Source organism: Gymnodraco acuticeps, unplaced genomic scaffold (genome assembly GCF_902827175.1).
Source record: "Gymnodraco acuticeps unplaced genomic scaffold, fGymAcu1.1, whole genome shotgun sequence".
NCBI classification, from domain to species: Eukaryota; Metazoa; Chordata; class Actinopteri; order Perciformes; family Bathydraconidae; genus Gymnodraco; species Gymnodraco acuticeps.
Window position 1 is genome coordinate 3,070,134 of NW_022990014.1, and position 17,579 is coordinate 3,087,712.

A 17,579-nucleotide genomic window follows, 5' to 3' on the forward strand; every position below is an offset into this window, starting at 1 on the left:
ATTGCACTTTCAAAATTGTTACTTATTTTAAATTACGCTCTGTCTTTAGGTGATATTTTTGTCTGATTTGGGCCTGTTGTTAACTCTATGGCCAATCAGACAGCCGTCGCTGTTCAACAATAAGGATTGTCTGATGGCCAGTAAGAAGTCATTTTGGTCAGTAAACACAATCAGTAGCCTGATCTGGGCAGTAATCGAAATGTGAGCAAACAAGCAACGACACTACTACGCTCTACTCTCTGAGACTTCCCTCTGCTCAGCCTGGGTTTGTCTTCCCGCAAGTTGAGTGACAAACACAGGTAGGCTTGTTCGGCCCATAGTTATTATTGTCATTTATCATAAAACAATATATACGTTGTTAGCATACAACGCGTTTCTTGTTTTAGGTATGTGTTTAAAGAAAAATAGCGGTAAAGAAGTCACATGGCAGTAAATGTACAGTGTAGATTTCAGTTTGATCTATGAATAAACTCTGCAGCTCTTTAAGATCCAAGTCTAGTCAATTTAAATATATACATATAACAGTACCCTTTAATCTGTTTATTAATCGCAAGTTATATCGTTATCAGGACATTCAACTTTAACATATCATTTCCTTATATCGTGCAGCCCTAGTTAAAATGTGTCTTCATGTAACTGTTGTAAGCCTGCGTCCTAATGTTGGAAGATTACACAAATACTCATACAGGTTAGAACAACACTGTACTCATCCTAGTCATTGTAGAGAAACGTTATCATAAATATTTTGGCAAAATTAAGAGTCGGACATTTCTGTATCAGTCAGTTGCACATAAAATTCATAAATTGTGCTAATAACTGCCAACCTTTTTAGGAAGTAGAGCTGTGTGTGTCAGCAGATGGCACATTGTTAAAAAAAGGACAAATATAGAGTAAAGTCTTGCTTTTAAATTTTCTCATCTTGTTTCTCTCTTCCTCCATAACATACATGTGAGATGCTATTAAAATTAGGGTCACAAGCCTAACAGCAACACAAGGTGCAATGTTTATCTAAATGAAATCAAGTCTGAGTCTAAAGTTATAACCCAACTTGGATGCTTTGACTGACTGTACTTACTGCAGTTCTGCACACTAGTAGTTTTCAAGGCAAAGCACACATTTAATGAACATTCAAGTGTGTTCATGGTTTAGATAACTAAAGGTTATTTTATAAATCCCAGTTCGCTGTCTCCCCAGATATGACTGGTTGAGTAAAATGTTGTTATGAGAGTGATGTCTAAAAACAAAAGATATATATTATCCCGGTTGTTCAAAAAGACTTTAATGTTTTCCAAGCCCACCTTTATCTTATTGTGCCACAGTTGATGTCAGTGTGTCTTAAAAATTTGACCTCCTTGATCCAAAATATGTTTCCTTGACATTTAATTTTTCAGTCTTTTACAATATTGTGTCTTTTGCAACATCTGTTAAGGTCCTTACACACCAAGCCGATTTCGGCCGTCGATAGATGTCTGGCCGTCGATGAGCGTCCTGTCGCCCTACTCAGGGTGCGTTTCACTTCTCTTATTTTTCATTTCCTCGGTCTCTGTATCACCGGAAGTTGATTTGTCTGCGCCATCTTGAGTAGCGTCCCAGTGGCCTTATTTGTGCCGGAGGACCGAGGAGCGATAACGGAGGAGCGATAATCGAGGAACTACCAGACCATCCTCCGGTGAAATCCTCATACACTCGCCCCGCCCCCTTACTGTGTATCGCTCACTGATTGGACGATGCAGCGCATGCACTGATCTGGCTGCTGTCAGACGATCAGCTGTGCGGCGTCATCACAAACGGAAGTCGCTTCACGTGACACTCCGGAGGAAACAACGTCCCATTGCTCTTAAAACTAATTTCCCTGCTTCTCGTGGTTTCCTTGCGTCTCTCCATGCTTCTCTGGTGGGAGGGACTAGTCGCAGGGAAACGACGCAAGGAATCCATTTACCCGAAGTGAAACGCACCCTCAGATTCGTGTGTCCCGTCGTGTCTTTTCGGCCGTGCCGACACCTTCCGGCTGTCGGTAAAAGGCTGTCGGCTAAAGAAATCACTCTGATGGCTGTTCAGCTAGCGAATCAGTGCATGAGAAGCTAAACGGAAGTGAGGGAACCAAACAAACGATTAAGAAGACAAATCTGAGATTTCATTTAACTCTCGACACAGGTTCGGGAAAGCCCCATGAGCTTCTCGCTGTAGAGTGAAAATTAAACGCACATGATATTTGTTGTTTGTTTATATCACGCAGTCTGTTCTTCTCTCGGTGTATCACGCAGTCTGTCTTCTGGTTGTTGCCTCTTTTGAATGACGAATACACACTACCGCCGCCTGCTGATAAGGAGACTTATTGCCACTCAGTTCGTACGTGCTACTTGGCCGTCAGCTGAAGTCTTTGCGGTGTGTTCCAGTCATGGATGTATAATAAGAACTGGATACAGCGTCGGAGGCGGGGGTCTCGTTCTTTCCTATGAGAGCTGCTCATTGGCGCATGAGGACAAAATGGCCCAACTTTTGAGAGAGCGAAACGTCACAGATTACCCATCATGCCTGGCTGTCACAGCAGAAGAACCCGTATGTGCGCTCACAGAGCATGCGCCCCTTAAGCCCCGCCCCCCGAGCTCCCACTCTCGGCTCAGTAGAATGAATGGAGAGAGAAAATAAATCTAGATTCGGCTTTTAGTGCATTTTACAACTTTAAGGACCTAATGATTATAATAAGGGCTATACAATAGTTCATACTGGGTAGTTTATTTAGTTTTTAAAAAATGATCCGCTGATTTACAGACGTCTCTTTCCCAACGTTAGTCAATGGGAAAAAGTCTTTCTGGGCCCAGTGACGTCACGGACTGATACGTAAATTGTAGTACCGCCGTTTGGACACAACGAATATTTTTCATCAGAGTCCGGCGCACTTCCTGGAGGCTTGGTTCCAGTGCGACTGTTGGCCAAGACGCAGGAGACGTGAGGCGACACAACAGTCGGGTCCGACGGGACGTGTTCTTTGGTGTCAGATTGGTGTGTAGGGGCCTTTAGATGGTGGTAAGATATGAATTGCGTGGATGTATGATAATAATTATTTTTGTATTCTTTGTCAAATCTACATGAGATATAGACTAAATTTACATGAATTCAACACTAATAATCCATGAAAATGTTTGTTCTGTTTCAAATAAATCAATTTTATGGAAGTGTACGAGGTTTTTGAAAAGATATTATGTACGTATTCGTCTGTTGTTGTTTTTTTATATAACTGTATATAGACTCTACAGCATGTGTAGACCTGTTTTTATTTTTTATTTGATATGAAAAATGTTCTTATGGCTTGTATGAAACCAATTTTGCATATTTGTAAAATGGGTCAATGTAGAATATAAAACAATGTATGTGAGTGTATTCATGTAATCATTCACCAGGCCTACCGCAGTCATGGCAGCTAAGTGTAAGAGAAGAGGCCTTTGTTGGAGATGTTATATTTTGGAGTGCGGTCTATTTGTAGAGAAGAGGGACTCTAAAGAGAGCAGTCAGGAACACAACATATATCATGTCATTTCATTTCCTTTTTTTTTTTAACTGCAGAACTTTTGGTGGCTTCAGACTGATCCGTACATTGTAATGTTAACTGAGTTCAGTTTTAGTTTAGAAGCAACCTATTATTATATCTTTCAATTCATTTAATTAAGGCACAATTTACGTTTATTTGATTGTTTCTTTATATAACATGATCACATTTTCATGGTAGCTATATCAGTTTTATTTTTGTAGTTTAAAACATTTTTCTATTGTACAGCATGTATTTGTAAAATATAAAGAATTCATGGGTCGAATCTGATAAAAAAAAAACGATCACAGCATCACCTCTTATATAGAGTAATTCAGAAGGCGTTGATGAATCAGCTCATGTAGACCGACTGAGGGAGAAAGGAGAGGAAATTGTAAATTTGAAAGAAGCACTTATTAGGAAATATCAGCGTCAGGGGTTTACATATGTTTGTGGTTTTTTAAGTGTATTCTGAAAAAATAAATGAAAATCAACTCCTGTAATTCACACATCCAGTGCTGGTGCTGAAAAAAAACTTGTAATAATCATTTTTTATATAGCGAGCTCAACTCTGTCATGTGATTACACAATATCTTTCCAACAAAACCTAAAATGTTTTCATTTCTGTGCCAGAACAGTTGATGCCCACCGGCCTCACTTGTGCATGAAACAGATTGTTATACGTGTATGTAAAACTATATATTCCGAATGTCTAGAATAGTAATAATAACATTTTTTCTAACTTTTAATGTGATCAGTTTATATATTGACACTTTTACAAGTTATCAATCTAAAATGCCATGTATTGTATAGTATCTTGTAGAGACAAGATCACTAACTAATGCATTACATACCGTTTGTTTGAACATTGTCACATTATAAAACTATACCAGCTTATTATTTGTAAATGCTGTTAATCTGAGATTGCATTACTCTTTTGTAAACACTTGCTATGTTGCAATAAACTGCTCTTGACGATGGTTGTGCATTTTTTTGCTGTTCAAATAAAGTAAAATATGAACAATTCGCTAATGACAGACATTGATGAGCCATGAAGGGGAACTATTTAAACACAAACATATATTTCAATGTCTTTGTTTTATATTCAAATGCAGTTGAATATTGTTTTTATTATACTGAAGTATGGCAAATGCATTTTGATGTTGTTTCAGTAAACCATGTCTGAGCTCATTTGAACAATGTTCGATAATGTTGAGTAGTTAAATCCATATTAATTCATCTTATTTTATAATGTGATCATACACTGAACAAAAACAAATGCCACACATATTTGTTTTTGCTCCCATTTTTCATGAGATGAACTCAAAGATCTAAAACATTTTCTATATACACAAAATAACCATTTCTCTCAAATATTGTTCACAAATCTGAAAAAAATCTGTGATAGTGAGCATTTCTCCTTTCCCGAGATGATCCATCCGACCTCACAGGTGTGGCATATCAAGATGCTGATTAGACAGCATGATTATTGCACAGGTGTGCCTTAGGCTGGCCACAATAAAAGGCCACTCTAAAATGTTCAGTTTTATCACACAGCACAATGCCACAGATGTCGCAAGTTTTGAGGGAGCGTGCAATTAGCATGCTGACAGCAGGAATGTCCACCAGAGCTGTTGCCCGTGAATTGAATGTTCATTTCTCTACCATAAGCCGTCTCCAAAGGCATTTCAGAGAATTTGGCAGTACATCCAACCGGCCTCACAACCGCAGACCACGTGTAACCACACCAGCCCAGGACCTCCACATCCAGCATGTTCACCTCCAAGATCGTCTGAGACCAGCCACTCGGACAGCTGCTGCAACAATCGGTTGCATAACCAAAGAATTTCTGCACAAACTGTCAGAAACCGTCTCAGGGAAGCTCATCTGCATGCTCGTCGTCCTCATCGGGGTCTCGACCTGACTCCGGTTTGTCGTCGTAACCGACTTGAGTGGGCAAATGCTCCCATTCGATGGCGTCTGGCACGGTGGAGAGGTGTTCTCTTCACGGATGAATCCCGGTTTTCACTGTTCAGGGCAGATGGCAGACAGCGTGTGTGGCGTCGTGTGGGTGAGTGGTTTTCTGATGTCAATGTTGTGAATCGAGTGGCCCATGGTGGTGGTGGGGTTATGGTATGGGCAGGCGTATGTTATGGACGACGAACACTGGTGCATTTTATTGATGGCATTGTGAATGCACAGAGATACCGTGACGAGATCCTGATGCCCATTGTTGTGGCATTCATCCACGACCATCACCTCATGTTGCAGCATGATAATGCACGGCCCCATGTTGCAAGGATCTGTACACAATTCCTGGAGGCTGAAAACATCCCAGTTCTTGCATGGCCAACATGCTCAATGGGTGACATGTCCGGGATGCTCTGGATCGGCGTATACGACAGCGTGTTCCAGTTCCTGCCAATATCCAGCAACTTCGCACAGCCATTGAAGAGGAGTGGACCAACATTCCACAGGCCACAATCAACAACCTGATCAACTCTATGCGAAGGAGATGTGTTGCACTGCGTGAGGCAAATGGTGGTCACACCAGATACTGACTGGTTTTCGGACCCCCCCAGACCCCCCCAATAAAGCAAAACTGCACGTTTCAGAGTGGCCTTTTATTGTGGCCAGCCTAAGGCACACCTGTGCAATAATCATGCTGTCTAATCAGCATCTTGATATGCCACACCTGTGAGGTGGGATGGATTATCTCGGGAAAGGAGAAGTGCTCACTATCACAGATATTTTCAGATTTGTGAACAATATTTGAGAGAAATGGTTATTTTGTGTATATAGAAAATGTTTTAGATCTTTGAGTTCATCTCATGAAAAATGGGAGCAAAAACAAAAGTGTTGCATTTATATTTTTGTTCAGCGTATGTCTGGTATAATATCTTATTTGCAAATTATCTGGTTCCCATAAGAAATGTTACCATAGTACCATGGTATTTTTGACAGATTGTACAAACCATGGTATGTACCATGGTACATTACTATGTGCTATTGTACCATGGTACAAACCATGGTATGTACCATGGTACATTACTATATGTGCTATGGAACAAATACCATGGTACTATAAAATATACCATGGTACTATCTGTCAAAAAATACTGTGGTACATACCATGGTACTATGGTACGAGTACTATGGTAACATTTCATATAGCTGTTGGAGGGCTTGATATCCCACTACCCCTGAAAATTTCTTATGGGTACTATTCCTTTCAGATGAATGCATTCTAGTACAAAATACTATATCAATCTTATTCCCTTTTTAGTAGCAGAAATTGGAAAAACACGTCTATTACTTCAATGAAGAGGTATGCATTTATTGACAGATACAAAAATTATGGGCTTTAGTTTCCACTGTCAAAAAGGGTGTGGGTCGGTGACGATCCAAAATAGTAGCGTTGTGTATATATATACAGTTCATCGGTTTAAATCGTCTATTAACAGACAGCTCTTTCAACCAATGAGCGGTATTAAACTGACCATGTTTTGATTCAGTAGCGAATGGAATTTCTAAGTAGGCGGGACTACACATCTCCGTGCCAAGAAGAGCCGTATGTGAGCTCCGGCAACAGATGGAGGACACCCAGCACAAATCTGAAGGAGTGTAGGCTCTGATGGGGGAGTACGGACCAGCTACCAAACTTGGCTCTCCAATGAGGAACTGAAACAAAGCTTAGTCGGTCAGACCTCATTGAGAATTTCTTGCACTTTTACATTCTTGGTTGGATTTTTCTCTTTTTACCTTCATTTTCCACTGGAGGCCTCAAAAGCCTCGGGCTAGATTTGGCTTCAGAGAGACCCGAGAACAAGAAGACATCTGCGAGATTGTTTGAAAAGTCTCGTAAAAGTATTTGCTCGAAACTTACATTTTGAATTCGTCTCATGTATATTTTCTTAAGTCGATAGTGTTCACACGATAGAAAAACGTGTAATAAAAAAAAGTTAAGGAGACAGTTGGCTAGCTTGATATGATGCTATTTAGCTAGCTAACGTTACCGAATATTCATCTTGAATGAATGAATTGAACCCTGCATTTAACTAACAACTGTTAGTTTTTATTGCTAGAACACGTCGAATATTACATGAGACGACTCCGATTGTCTACTACAGGGTGAGCCTGAGTGGCTAACTCTTCTTTGACTCTTTCTACCCTCAACTGGACAGGAATGCGATCCCAGGGAGTTGGCGGACAGCGGCGATTTAGCACGCAAAGATAGTCCCAATACTGAGAAAAGCCTGGTAATGTGTATGAAGCAGAAGGAGGCTAATTTGAGCTAGTTACACATATTTGCACTACTTGGATTTGGCTGGAATAGTGTGGAGCTTTATCCCGACTCAGAATGGGAAACACGGTGACATGCTGCGTCTCTCCCGAATCAAGCCCCAAACTACCGTCGAGACAACCGGCGGAGCGGCTGGAGGAGCTGGAGACCAGCACGGAAGTGAGCGATGATAACACCTTGCCCTACCTGCAGCATATCAGCGACAGAGAGGTCCCTGACGGTAGGTGTCCCATCAGATAACCGGGAAAACCTGTGATGATTTAAACAGCTAATTTACTGCACCCGTACACACCCATGTTGTTTGTTTAAAGGGAAGTTCATCTGAATCTAGTCACTGTCATAGTGAAGAAGCTTCTTCACATGACTCAAAGCACAGCACACTGACTTTGATGACAGTTAGCAAATATACACTCCATATGCACGCACGCAGACAGTTACTTGTCAGCATAAGGGGCCCCTAGAAATAATAATTTACACACAAACAAGATACATTTTCAGTGTAACAATTTCATGATGAAAAGACAGTATCTCTACTGCAGGGAGATGCACACAGACTCCCTCTAGCTATGGCCAAGTTGCCAGACGTGTTTATTGCCATCCTGGTGCCAGCACTGCAATGATGATGAGGGCACTCTTCATTTGGACACTGCATCATGTTGATCACACTGGCATCACATCAGAAATAAAAACAAACTCATCATCTCTTGGGCACCATATTAATCACTCAGTAATTGGCAATAAAAAGCTTAACTTTTGTCTTTTGCCACCCTGAGGTTTATGTCCTTGCCCTGTTTATGAGTGGGGTGGGGGAATGATACAGTTTTAATGGAGAGATCACCACTGAACCATAGCAAACTTGTTTTTTGAATCGTGCCTGTATCTTTGCACAAACTTCATGTTGTAATTTGCTTTATTTAGTGACCTTTACATAGACGTATCGTGTTTAAAAAGACACAGGATAAAATCAAGCTTAGCCTATGGCCTTCAGGCCATAGGCTTCAGGCCAAAGACAGTTGTATTTGCTCACACTGTGATCACAAGCTCTGCTTTAGAACACATAGAAAAGCATCTCAGATATTTCCCATTGATGTAGGCCCAAGCTAAGTTTTGTACTGTAAGTCCTTGTGTCACCACTCCTCGACACAGGCAGTGTTCATCCCAGACAAGTTGCTGTGGACAGTAGTATGTGAGAGCAGCTGTTGGCAGGGTGAGGGTCAGAATCTGTCCAGCAGTCCTTCCTACATTCCTCATCTCTCTTCTTGCTGTCCCTGCTTCACAAATGCTGCCGTGCCCTAATCCCCATCCCTTTATGTAATGTGCCGTCTGCACGGATTGAGATAAGAACACAATTCTTAAAGTCTTGCATGTGAATAAACCAGTGCTGTTTTTATGTTTGCAATGGTGGAATAACAGTTATATCTGCGAGTTGTTTTTAAAGCAGTTAGCCTACTTGTGGAAGACTATAAAGCCATGCCATACTTGACTGCCAAAATGTATGTTTCGGACAAAAGAGGCCCGTCTATTCTCACTTTAACAGACAGTTGCCCACTGGGTAATGGGAGTATTATAATGAAATTCATACATGCCTTTGGTAGAACTTTGTTGTCTTTATATGGTAACACAGAGGGCAACACGTTCTCTAGATCTGAACAGTTATACAACAACCATTGGTACTTGTGGAAAATGTGAATTAGTAGAAAGTGAACTGTTTTTCAGTGGTAGCATTTTTATATACACATTACACCAGTTCATATTTTCTTCTCTAAAGTGTTTTGTTTGCTGTCAAGTCATTTGCATCCACTAACCCAAAGACATAACCAGATACGCAATTTCTTCAAACCTGTGAAGCAGCCACCCTCACTAGTATAATGTTGTGCAATAAATCCATAGACTTGCGTTATTTGTTAGTCGTGAGGGACAACTTGTACACTATGTGAGTGTGTTTGGTCGATGGGTACGCTAATGACTTCCTGTTCTCTTTGTTGGCTCATCACTACCCACAAGTGAGAGCAGAGCAGCAACAAGATGCCTTTTGACAGATTGTCATTATAAAGCGCTGATGAACACTTTGTTTTCTCAGAGCTGGCCTTTGAGTCTAACCCGTCTGACCACGCCAGAGCGAGCACCATCTTCCTGTACAAGTCCCAGACAGACGGTGAGCAATCCTAACATGGCACACACCCCGATGATTCACATAAGCTGTGTAGCAAGAGATCCCTAGAAGCACAAACATCTGAAACACATGATTTAGTGATGAATATTAAAGCAGGAGATGATTTGTAATAGTTGTTGTAATCCTTGGAGTGGTTTTAAAACGGTCCTTACTACTTAATTGCAGGGCTTTATTAAATGAGGGGTACATTGCTAACGATTAAGTTGATAACTTGTTAAAAATGGTCTTTTCTATAATCAAACTGCTGTAGATGTCTTCATTAGCTGCAGGTTAACAATCAAACACAAGGTTTCAGGTTAAAACTACACTTAATTCTTTACAAGATACAGTTCAACACTCTGGACACAGGTTTCTTCTTCTTGTTTGTCTTGTTGAACATTTCTCTCCCTTTACAGTACGAGACAAGAGGAAAAGCAACCACATAAACCATATCAGTCATGTAAGTGGCAAAATGTATTTGTTGATCATAACTCAGTTATCCTTACAGATTAGATGAGCAAAGCTATATTGTTTTAGACACCAGTATTGGGCAGCTATTCAAAAGTGTGGAACCAGTCTAAATAGATGAAGCTACCAAGACTTTTCCTGTCCTGTGATAAACTCTAGATGCTGATTGTGTGATTTTATGTTTCAAGGTGTCTCCTGGTCAACTGTCAAAGAAATACAGCTCCTGTTCAACTATCTTCATAGATGACAACACCGTCAGCCAGCCAAACCTCAAAAGCACAATCAAATGGTGAGGGAATTCCCCACGCAGAGAAACACAAACACCCGGAGCGGTCCAAAAGTCACTCATTTCACACGAGAAAGTCCTGTTGCATCACAGTGTTGTAATACCTAGTGGATGCGTGACTAAAGCAGATGCTCCCACGCCTCATTTTGGACGCTGCTCTAATGTCAATATTTCGGTGAATTTGGAAAATCTCATTTAATCAGGATTATCTCAGCGGGTTTAAATGAAGCTTCTGTGAAAGTGTGCAAATGTTTTGCAACACCATACAGGCTTATACACACACACACACGCAGCATAATATGCTCCCACTAAGAATGTTTTTACCCAAGCTTTTAAAGGCCAAAACTAATAACACTGAATTACTATTTGTCTTTTTCCTCATTCTTTTTGTTATTCTTCCAGCGTCACGTTAGCAATATACTACCACATCAAAAACAGGTAAATGTACATCATTTAATTTGCTTTTAAGAATAACATTTGTGACACTTTATGTTTCTTAAACTAGTTTGTGTTTTTAGTGTGTTGACAAATGTATGTTGTGTTCTTTAGGGACTCGGACAGGTCACTGGACATTTTTGATGAGAATTTGCACCCCTTATCAGTGAGTATCATAAATAGATCAGTCACTACACAAGTAGTTTTGTTTAATACATTCATCCGTTTGTCACTTTGTCTGTATGTCCAGGAAGATGTTGGTATCTTTTAATGTTGTGTATTTGCCATAAATCTGAGATTTGAGGCAAACTAGTTTGGAATAATGTATAATATTAAATGGTACTCGCTTCATTCAGACACGTGTATGATCTGTTTGTCCCGTACAGAAAGAGCCATTGCCAGGTGACTACTCCCGCGTGGACCCAGAACACAAAGTGATCTACCGCTTCGTTAGAACGCTCTTCAGCGCCGCACAGCTCACTGCAGAATGCGCCATTGTTACTCTAGTAAGTCCGAGCTTTAGGACTCGAGAACCTTTTTGTCATGTTGTTGAATACTGTGGTGTTATCACAAACCGGTCACCAGAGGGCAGTAAAGTCCTACACACTGATTGGCTCTGGCTTGTTCTGTTTCCACTGAGAAATATTTTTGAAAGACACACAATAATACCATCATTCTCAAGGGCGAACATGTTACAAGACTTAAAACAGTTTTAGTAGATGCTACATTAGTTGAGAAGTGGGAATTATACAGGTGCACTTGTATCAACACTTCATCAGGGGTGCCTCAACCTTTTCCCTTGGAGGGCTAAAACTAAATGGTGTTTGATTATGTTGAATTGTTTTTTGTATCATATTGACCGTTAAACATTCTTCTTCCTCAAGGTGTACTTGGAGCGCCTGCTGACCTACGCTGAGCTGGATATCTGCCCCTGTAACTGGAAGCGCATCGTCCTGGGAGCCATCTTGCTGGCCTCCAAAGTCTGGGATGACCAGGCTGTGTGGAACGTCGACTACTGCCAGATCCTCAAAGAAATCACCGTGGAGGACATGTGAGTCGTTCTTTAGACAATGGAAATGAATGCAAAGGAAATTATCCACTCAAATGACAATTGCTGTGAGGGCGGACATTGGTGGCAAATATTTGTCATGTTAGAAGTGAAGTTCTGAAAGTAGATTCTGTGCTACTTCTTTATTGGCCCCTTTTAAGCAAAGTTCCTCATCCAACTGAAGCAGTTATAGATTCTTGGGGTTAACTTGTTTTCTTGGGCAGGGGGTCCTTGATTTGTAACACGAAAGGTTTGCATGTCCTCTGGCCTGGGAATAGGAATGGCAGGAGGATGTGCCATCATAACCCAGGCCCTTTTTTCTAATGATTGGATACACATATCAGTTGTTGTGTAGCTAGATGGTTGTCAGGCTAGATTGTCAAAAGTGGTCAAGTAATTTATCTCATACAAAGAAAAACTTGAATAGTTGTATCCTGAGTTGTGGCTAACATTTCAACATGCCTCTAGATTTGGGTGCTGTTTGTGTTTCTGAGCTCCATATTTTTGGGAAACGGGTGATTCCTAACAAATATATCGTGGTTCTGGCACTACATACTTGCCCGCCTAATAAAAAATAAAAAAATATATATATATATATATATATATAACAACAACAACAACAAAGATGCACTTAGAGCGGAGACGCAGCAGAGATTTCTGGGATGGATGGAGGCTCCTCTGCTGTCGGCTCAGGCATATAAGCCGCTGAAGAGGGCCAGGGAGCACTTGGAGCATCAGGGCTTCATTTCTCTGTGTGTGTGTGTGTGTGTGTGTGTGTGTGTGGTGTGTGTGGTGTGTGTGGTGTGGTGGTGTGTGTGTGTGTGTGTGTGTGTGTGTGTGTGGGTGTGTGTGTGTTGTGTGTGTGGTGTGTTGTGTGTGTGTGTGTGTGTGTGTGTGGTGTGTGTGTGTGTGTGTGGTGTGTGTGTGTGTGTGTGTGTGTGTGATGTGTGTGTGTTTGTGTGGTGTGTGTGGTGTGTGTGGTGTGTGTGTGTGTGTGTGTGTGTGTGTGTGTGTGTGTGTGTGTGTGGTGTGTGTGTGGGTGTGGTGTGTGTGTGGGTGGTGTGTGGTGGTGGTGGGTGTGTGTGTGTGTGTGTGTGTGTGTGTGTGTGTGTGTGTGTGTGTGTGTGTGTGTGTGTGTGTGTGTGTCTCTCATATGTCTGACCCACACTCGCTCTGCTCTGTTTTCATTGCTGCCATTGAAGTGTCTTTGTGAGCCGCTCGGGTCTTGATGGAGGGATGAGGAAGAAGGGTAGAAAGAGAAACCGAGAGAGACGGAGAGAGAAATGCAGGGGAGGGTCTCAAGTGCTCTCACTGCTTCTACATAATGGCCCCGGCTCTCGCCCACTCCATTAGTTGCCCTGGGAGACCAGACATCACACACACACCTCACGCTCACTCTCACCACCTTTGCTGACCACAAAGCATCCTAGATGCTGTCTCCTTGGCGACCACCTCCCTTAGCGTGTCTCATGGCTGTGATGAAGATGAGGAGGAGGAAAGATGATGGAGTTGTAGTCTGGAAAAAGATGAGCTGTGATACTCCCAAGTGGCTGCTCGCAGATACAGGTCTGATTGCCTGCAAGTGTGTGAGCTTTGATTCCATCTCCATAAGCACTTCCATGTTGAGTTTAAAGTAAATTCAAAGTGTACTGGTGTACGAGTTCCTGCTGGAAACCTTTACTGTGGGACCTTCTTTCTTTTCACAAAAACACAAGTGCTCTAGGAGGAGATTCAGGTGATAAGGTGGGGGGGGGGTTGCCTTGGTTGGTTATTGGCTATTGGTTGTGCAACCCATAAAAACATTGTGTGGCCTAATCTGATCAGCTCATTTTCAGACAGGTTTTTATATAAACGGATCAGGACAAAAAGAGAGGGAATATTTTTTCCTGAAACTTCCCGAATCTATTCTCTTAACACAGAAGGGGCAAACATTTATTTATAAAAGACATGAAAAATAATTGGATTTTGAATAATAGGTGACCTTTAACATCATAGTGAGGTCTGAACAGGATCAGTGTAGTCCTTCTCTGACGAGATGCACTTGTTATTTTGTATTAAGATCGAATGGGATTTCAATTTAAAAGTGCTACTTTTGTCAATGAAAATGTCCCCTTTTTACCGTCTCTTTTCTGAAAAAAATGTATGAGTAAGAATACTTATTTTGTATTGGATTTGCATTTAAAGTCAGCAGTTGTGCTTGGCATTGTGACTAACGGTGTGTAGGAGATGATCTGATGCGATTTGACTAAGCTAGGAAGTTAAAAACTGTTTTCTGAGATTTCAATTTTCGAGGGTAACTTTTACAATCCATCTAGCATAGGTCTCTTGTTTTTTTGAATGGGCATCAGGAGTGCACCAGCTGGGCGTAAAAAAGTAGGGCTTAACTCTAACGTCGGGCTTAGCTACGTCCGACGTGGTGATTCGAATTTACACCGAGTGCACCAAGCCTGACAAGTCTCGGGCGTAGCTGCGCCTGGTCTTAAGATGCGCGTCCACGTGAATACACGCGAAACAGTAATTGTTGCCAATCAACGCCATTTTACAGACTCAGAGGACCGCAGAGAAGAGGGAATTCCCACACCCACAGCGTCATCGATGACTCAAGGGGAATCCCAAATGGCCACACCCCGAAAGAGAAAGAGGGATTTGTCAGAGCTACAGCGGGAACTGACGGAGAAAGAAATCGTTCGTGTGGAGGTGGAGACCGTCAAATTGAGAGCGGAACACGAAAAAATTGAGCTGGAGAAGGAGAAATTGAGACTCTTCTTAATGCCCTTTCATTGTTAAACATGTAAACAAGACTCCCTGCCATCGTTAATATCCTTCTTGCCTGTTTTACGTTACTATGGATACTAGTCTGTCTTTCCGATTTACGCCTGCTCCATACTAGGCGTAAAAGTTTACAACCCGGGCGCAACGCATACAGGGCTTAAGTCTAAGTGGTGCACTAGTCATAACTTTAGTTTGGTCTTAACCTTCGGTTCTACGTCGGACGTAGAGTTACGCCCAGCTGGTGCACTCCACTCCCGGGGCTTTTATCCCCTGCTCTTCTGTCTCACTGTTGCACTCGGTTGTTCACTGTCTCTGCTCAGAGGTTCTGTCTGTACTAACCCTCAGGTCTCTTCCCCCTCAGGAATGAGATGGAGCGCCAATTCCTGGAACTTCTCCAGTTTAATATCAACGTGCCAGCCAGTGTCTATGCCAAGTACTACTTTGATCTGCGGCAGCTGGCTGATGACAACAACCTCAGCTTCCCTCTGGAGCCTCTCGACAACCAACGCGCCAAGAAACTAGAGGTGAGCGGCCCCCATCAGACCTCCACCTGTTGGTCTCGTTATGATGCTCCTGAAAGATTAACCTCTGATACCGTCTGATATCTGATTATAACATGTCTTTGTAAAGATGGTCTATTCGATGGCCTATTCGAATTCCCAAATGCACTCAAGTGATTTATACAAGGTTAAGTTTAGGTAGTGATGTAGCAATTTCCCAAATCCATGGTTCAGTTCAGACCAAATTCCAAGTCTCGTTTTTTGGGGGGGGGGTTAATAAAAAAAGGAAAATAAATCTGGGTTTCATTAAATAAAAACCAATGTATATATTCCTAACAATTGACTTTGAAACACGGTCAATTTGTCCTAAACTAAAGAGAAACAAATACAATATTATTTTTTTCTTCAAATTCAACACCTGCTACATAAAACATACAAATCTGAAATGCAACCTTTTCTGTTTGTGCGTTCAGGCCATTTCAAGACTTTGTGAAGACAAGTATAAGGACCTGTGTAAAGCATCGATGAGGCGATCCTGCAGCGCAGACAACCTGATCGGTGTGCGACACACCAACGCTGTGCTGTCGTAGGCCGACTGCTGCCCTCTTCTCAAACCCAGAGACCCCCCAGCCAGCCCGGACAAACCTCCCAGGCTCCACTCATCCTCATCAGGCAGGAGGCAGACATGTTTCTGTACGATCTGCCCAAACAGCTATCTGCATTACGGCTTGAAAGCTGCATGACTGCAACATTAACCTTGAAATTGGTGTTACCTTAATACTATTGTTTTCACAGTCCCTTATTTATTTCATACTTGTCCCTTATTTCTCAGAGAAAGTGTTAAGTAGGACTGCTCTACTGCAGTTATCTCTGAGGACTAGTCTTTGTTTTGTCATAAAAGTGTAATTTTTTTTTTCCCCCCCAAATAATATTTGATTTATTCCATTCATCCTGGCATTATTCTGTTAGTCACTAGAACTCCATGAGAAGACAAAAAAACAACAATTATCACAATTTGATATTGTCACAAACATGATTTGAGTCCTACAAGGTCAAGTCTCTCAAACAATACACAAACAGGAGGAAACAGTGCATTTGTTGGACTAATTTGATTGGTGGATTAATACAAAAAATTGCAGCATTAGGATGGTGTATTGACTCAAGATAAACAGTGTACGATACACAACAACTAAAGTGTGTGTGTTCATAGTAATGAACCCAGTGCGACAGAGTGTATCATCGAGCTGTGTTCATAGTTTTTGTCAGAGATGCAGGTTATCAGCTGGTCTTTTTTTGTCAAACACACAATGTCGTAAGTGAATTCAAGAGATTAAGGAAGCATGAGGTCACTCGCAAACCTTTGTTGTTTGTTGTCTTTTGATATTTTATCAGGTGAAATGCATAAACTGTTCCTTGTAAATGACGGGTAATACCAAAAGTTATTTTTGAGAGTAACAAAAGACTTGTTTACTGTTAATAACAGTGTTGTTTGATACTATTTCAGTATATTATCTTCACATATACATTTGGATGGAGCACAAAGCATGTAAAAGTATTAAACTATAAATATTCCACAGGATTGGGCTGAAGTACGCCAACCTTCAGTCAGCTGTTGTGTGTTTGTAGTGTGTTTTGGATTTTGGAGTGCCAATCTGGGGTCAGTTACACTTTCCAGATCAGTATTGCTACCGTTTGGCTCGATACAGCAGTTAGGTTGAAATAATGACTAATTCTAGATAGGGTCCAGTCTGTCCACCCTCAGTATTGTGCCCCCTCAAACCCTGCCATCCTGACCCCTCCTCAAAGAGCCTGTAGACAGATTACCAACATTGTTTTTTTCCAGGCCCCGATCAGAGCTTTCAAACAAACTACATAGATGTTGAGCGGGGGAACACTGATGGATACTCCCCTCCTTTTTTGCTTACTATGTAGGCTATCTAGCTGTGAAACGTGTCTTGTTTTTAATTGAAAAAAACATTTGCAGATGGAGTATTTTAAATAAACACTAATCGTATAACAAATAAGTGAATTGAGTTTGTTTGAATTGTGTGTCTGAGCTTGAGGTGATCAAAAGGTGGTGCGGTCAGCT

At 41.5% G+C, this 17,579-nt stretch overlaps 1 protein-coding gene across 1 annotated transcript; it reads left to right on the top strand.

The window, feature by feature from the left end:
• The first annotated feature begins 7,074 nt into the window (after positions 1-7,074).
• On the top strand, positions 7,075-17,514 carry ccnyl1 (cyclin Y-like 1). The gene is made up of 10 exons (XM_034213446.1): positions 7,075-8,049; positions 9,910-9,984; positions 10,398-10,441; positions 10,638-10,738; positions 11,138-11,173; positions 11,285-11,336; positions 11,557-11,676; positions 12,055-12,221; positions 15,352-15,514; positions 15,964-17,514. The coding sequence occupies exons 1-10, from the start codon at positions 7,887-7,889 to the stop codon at positions 16,078-16,080; spliced, it is 1,038 nt and encodes a 345-aa protein (XP_034069337.1). The 5' UTR covers positions 7,075-7,886; the 3' UTR covers positions 16,081-17,514.
• Positions 17,515-17,579: the final 65 nt, after the last annotated feature.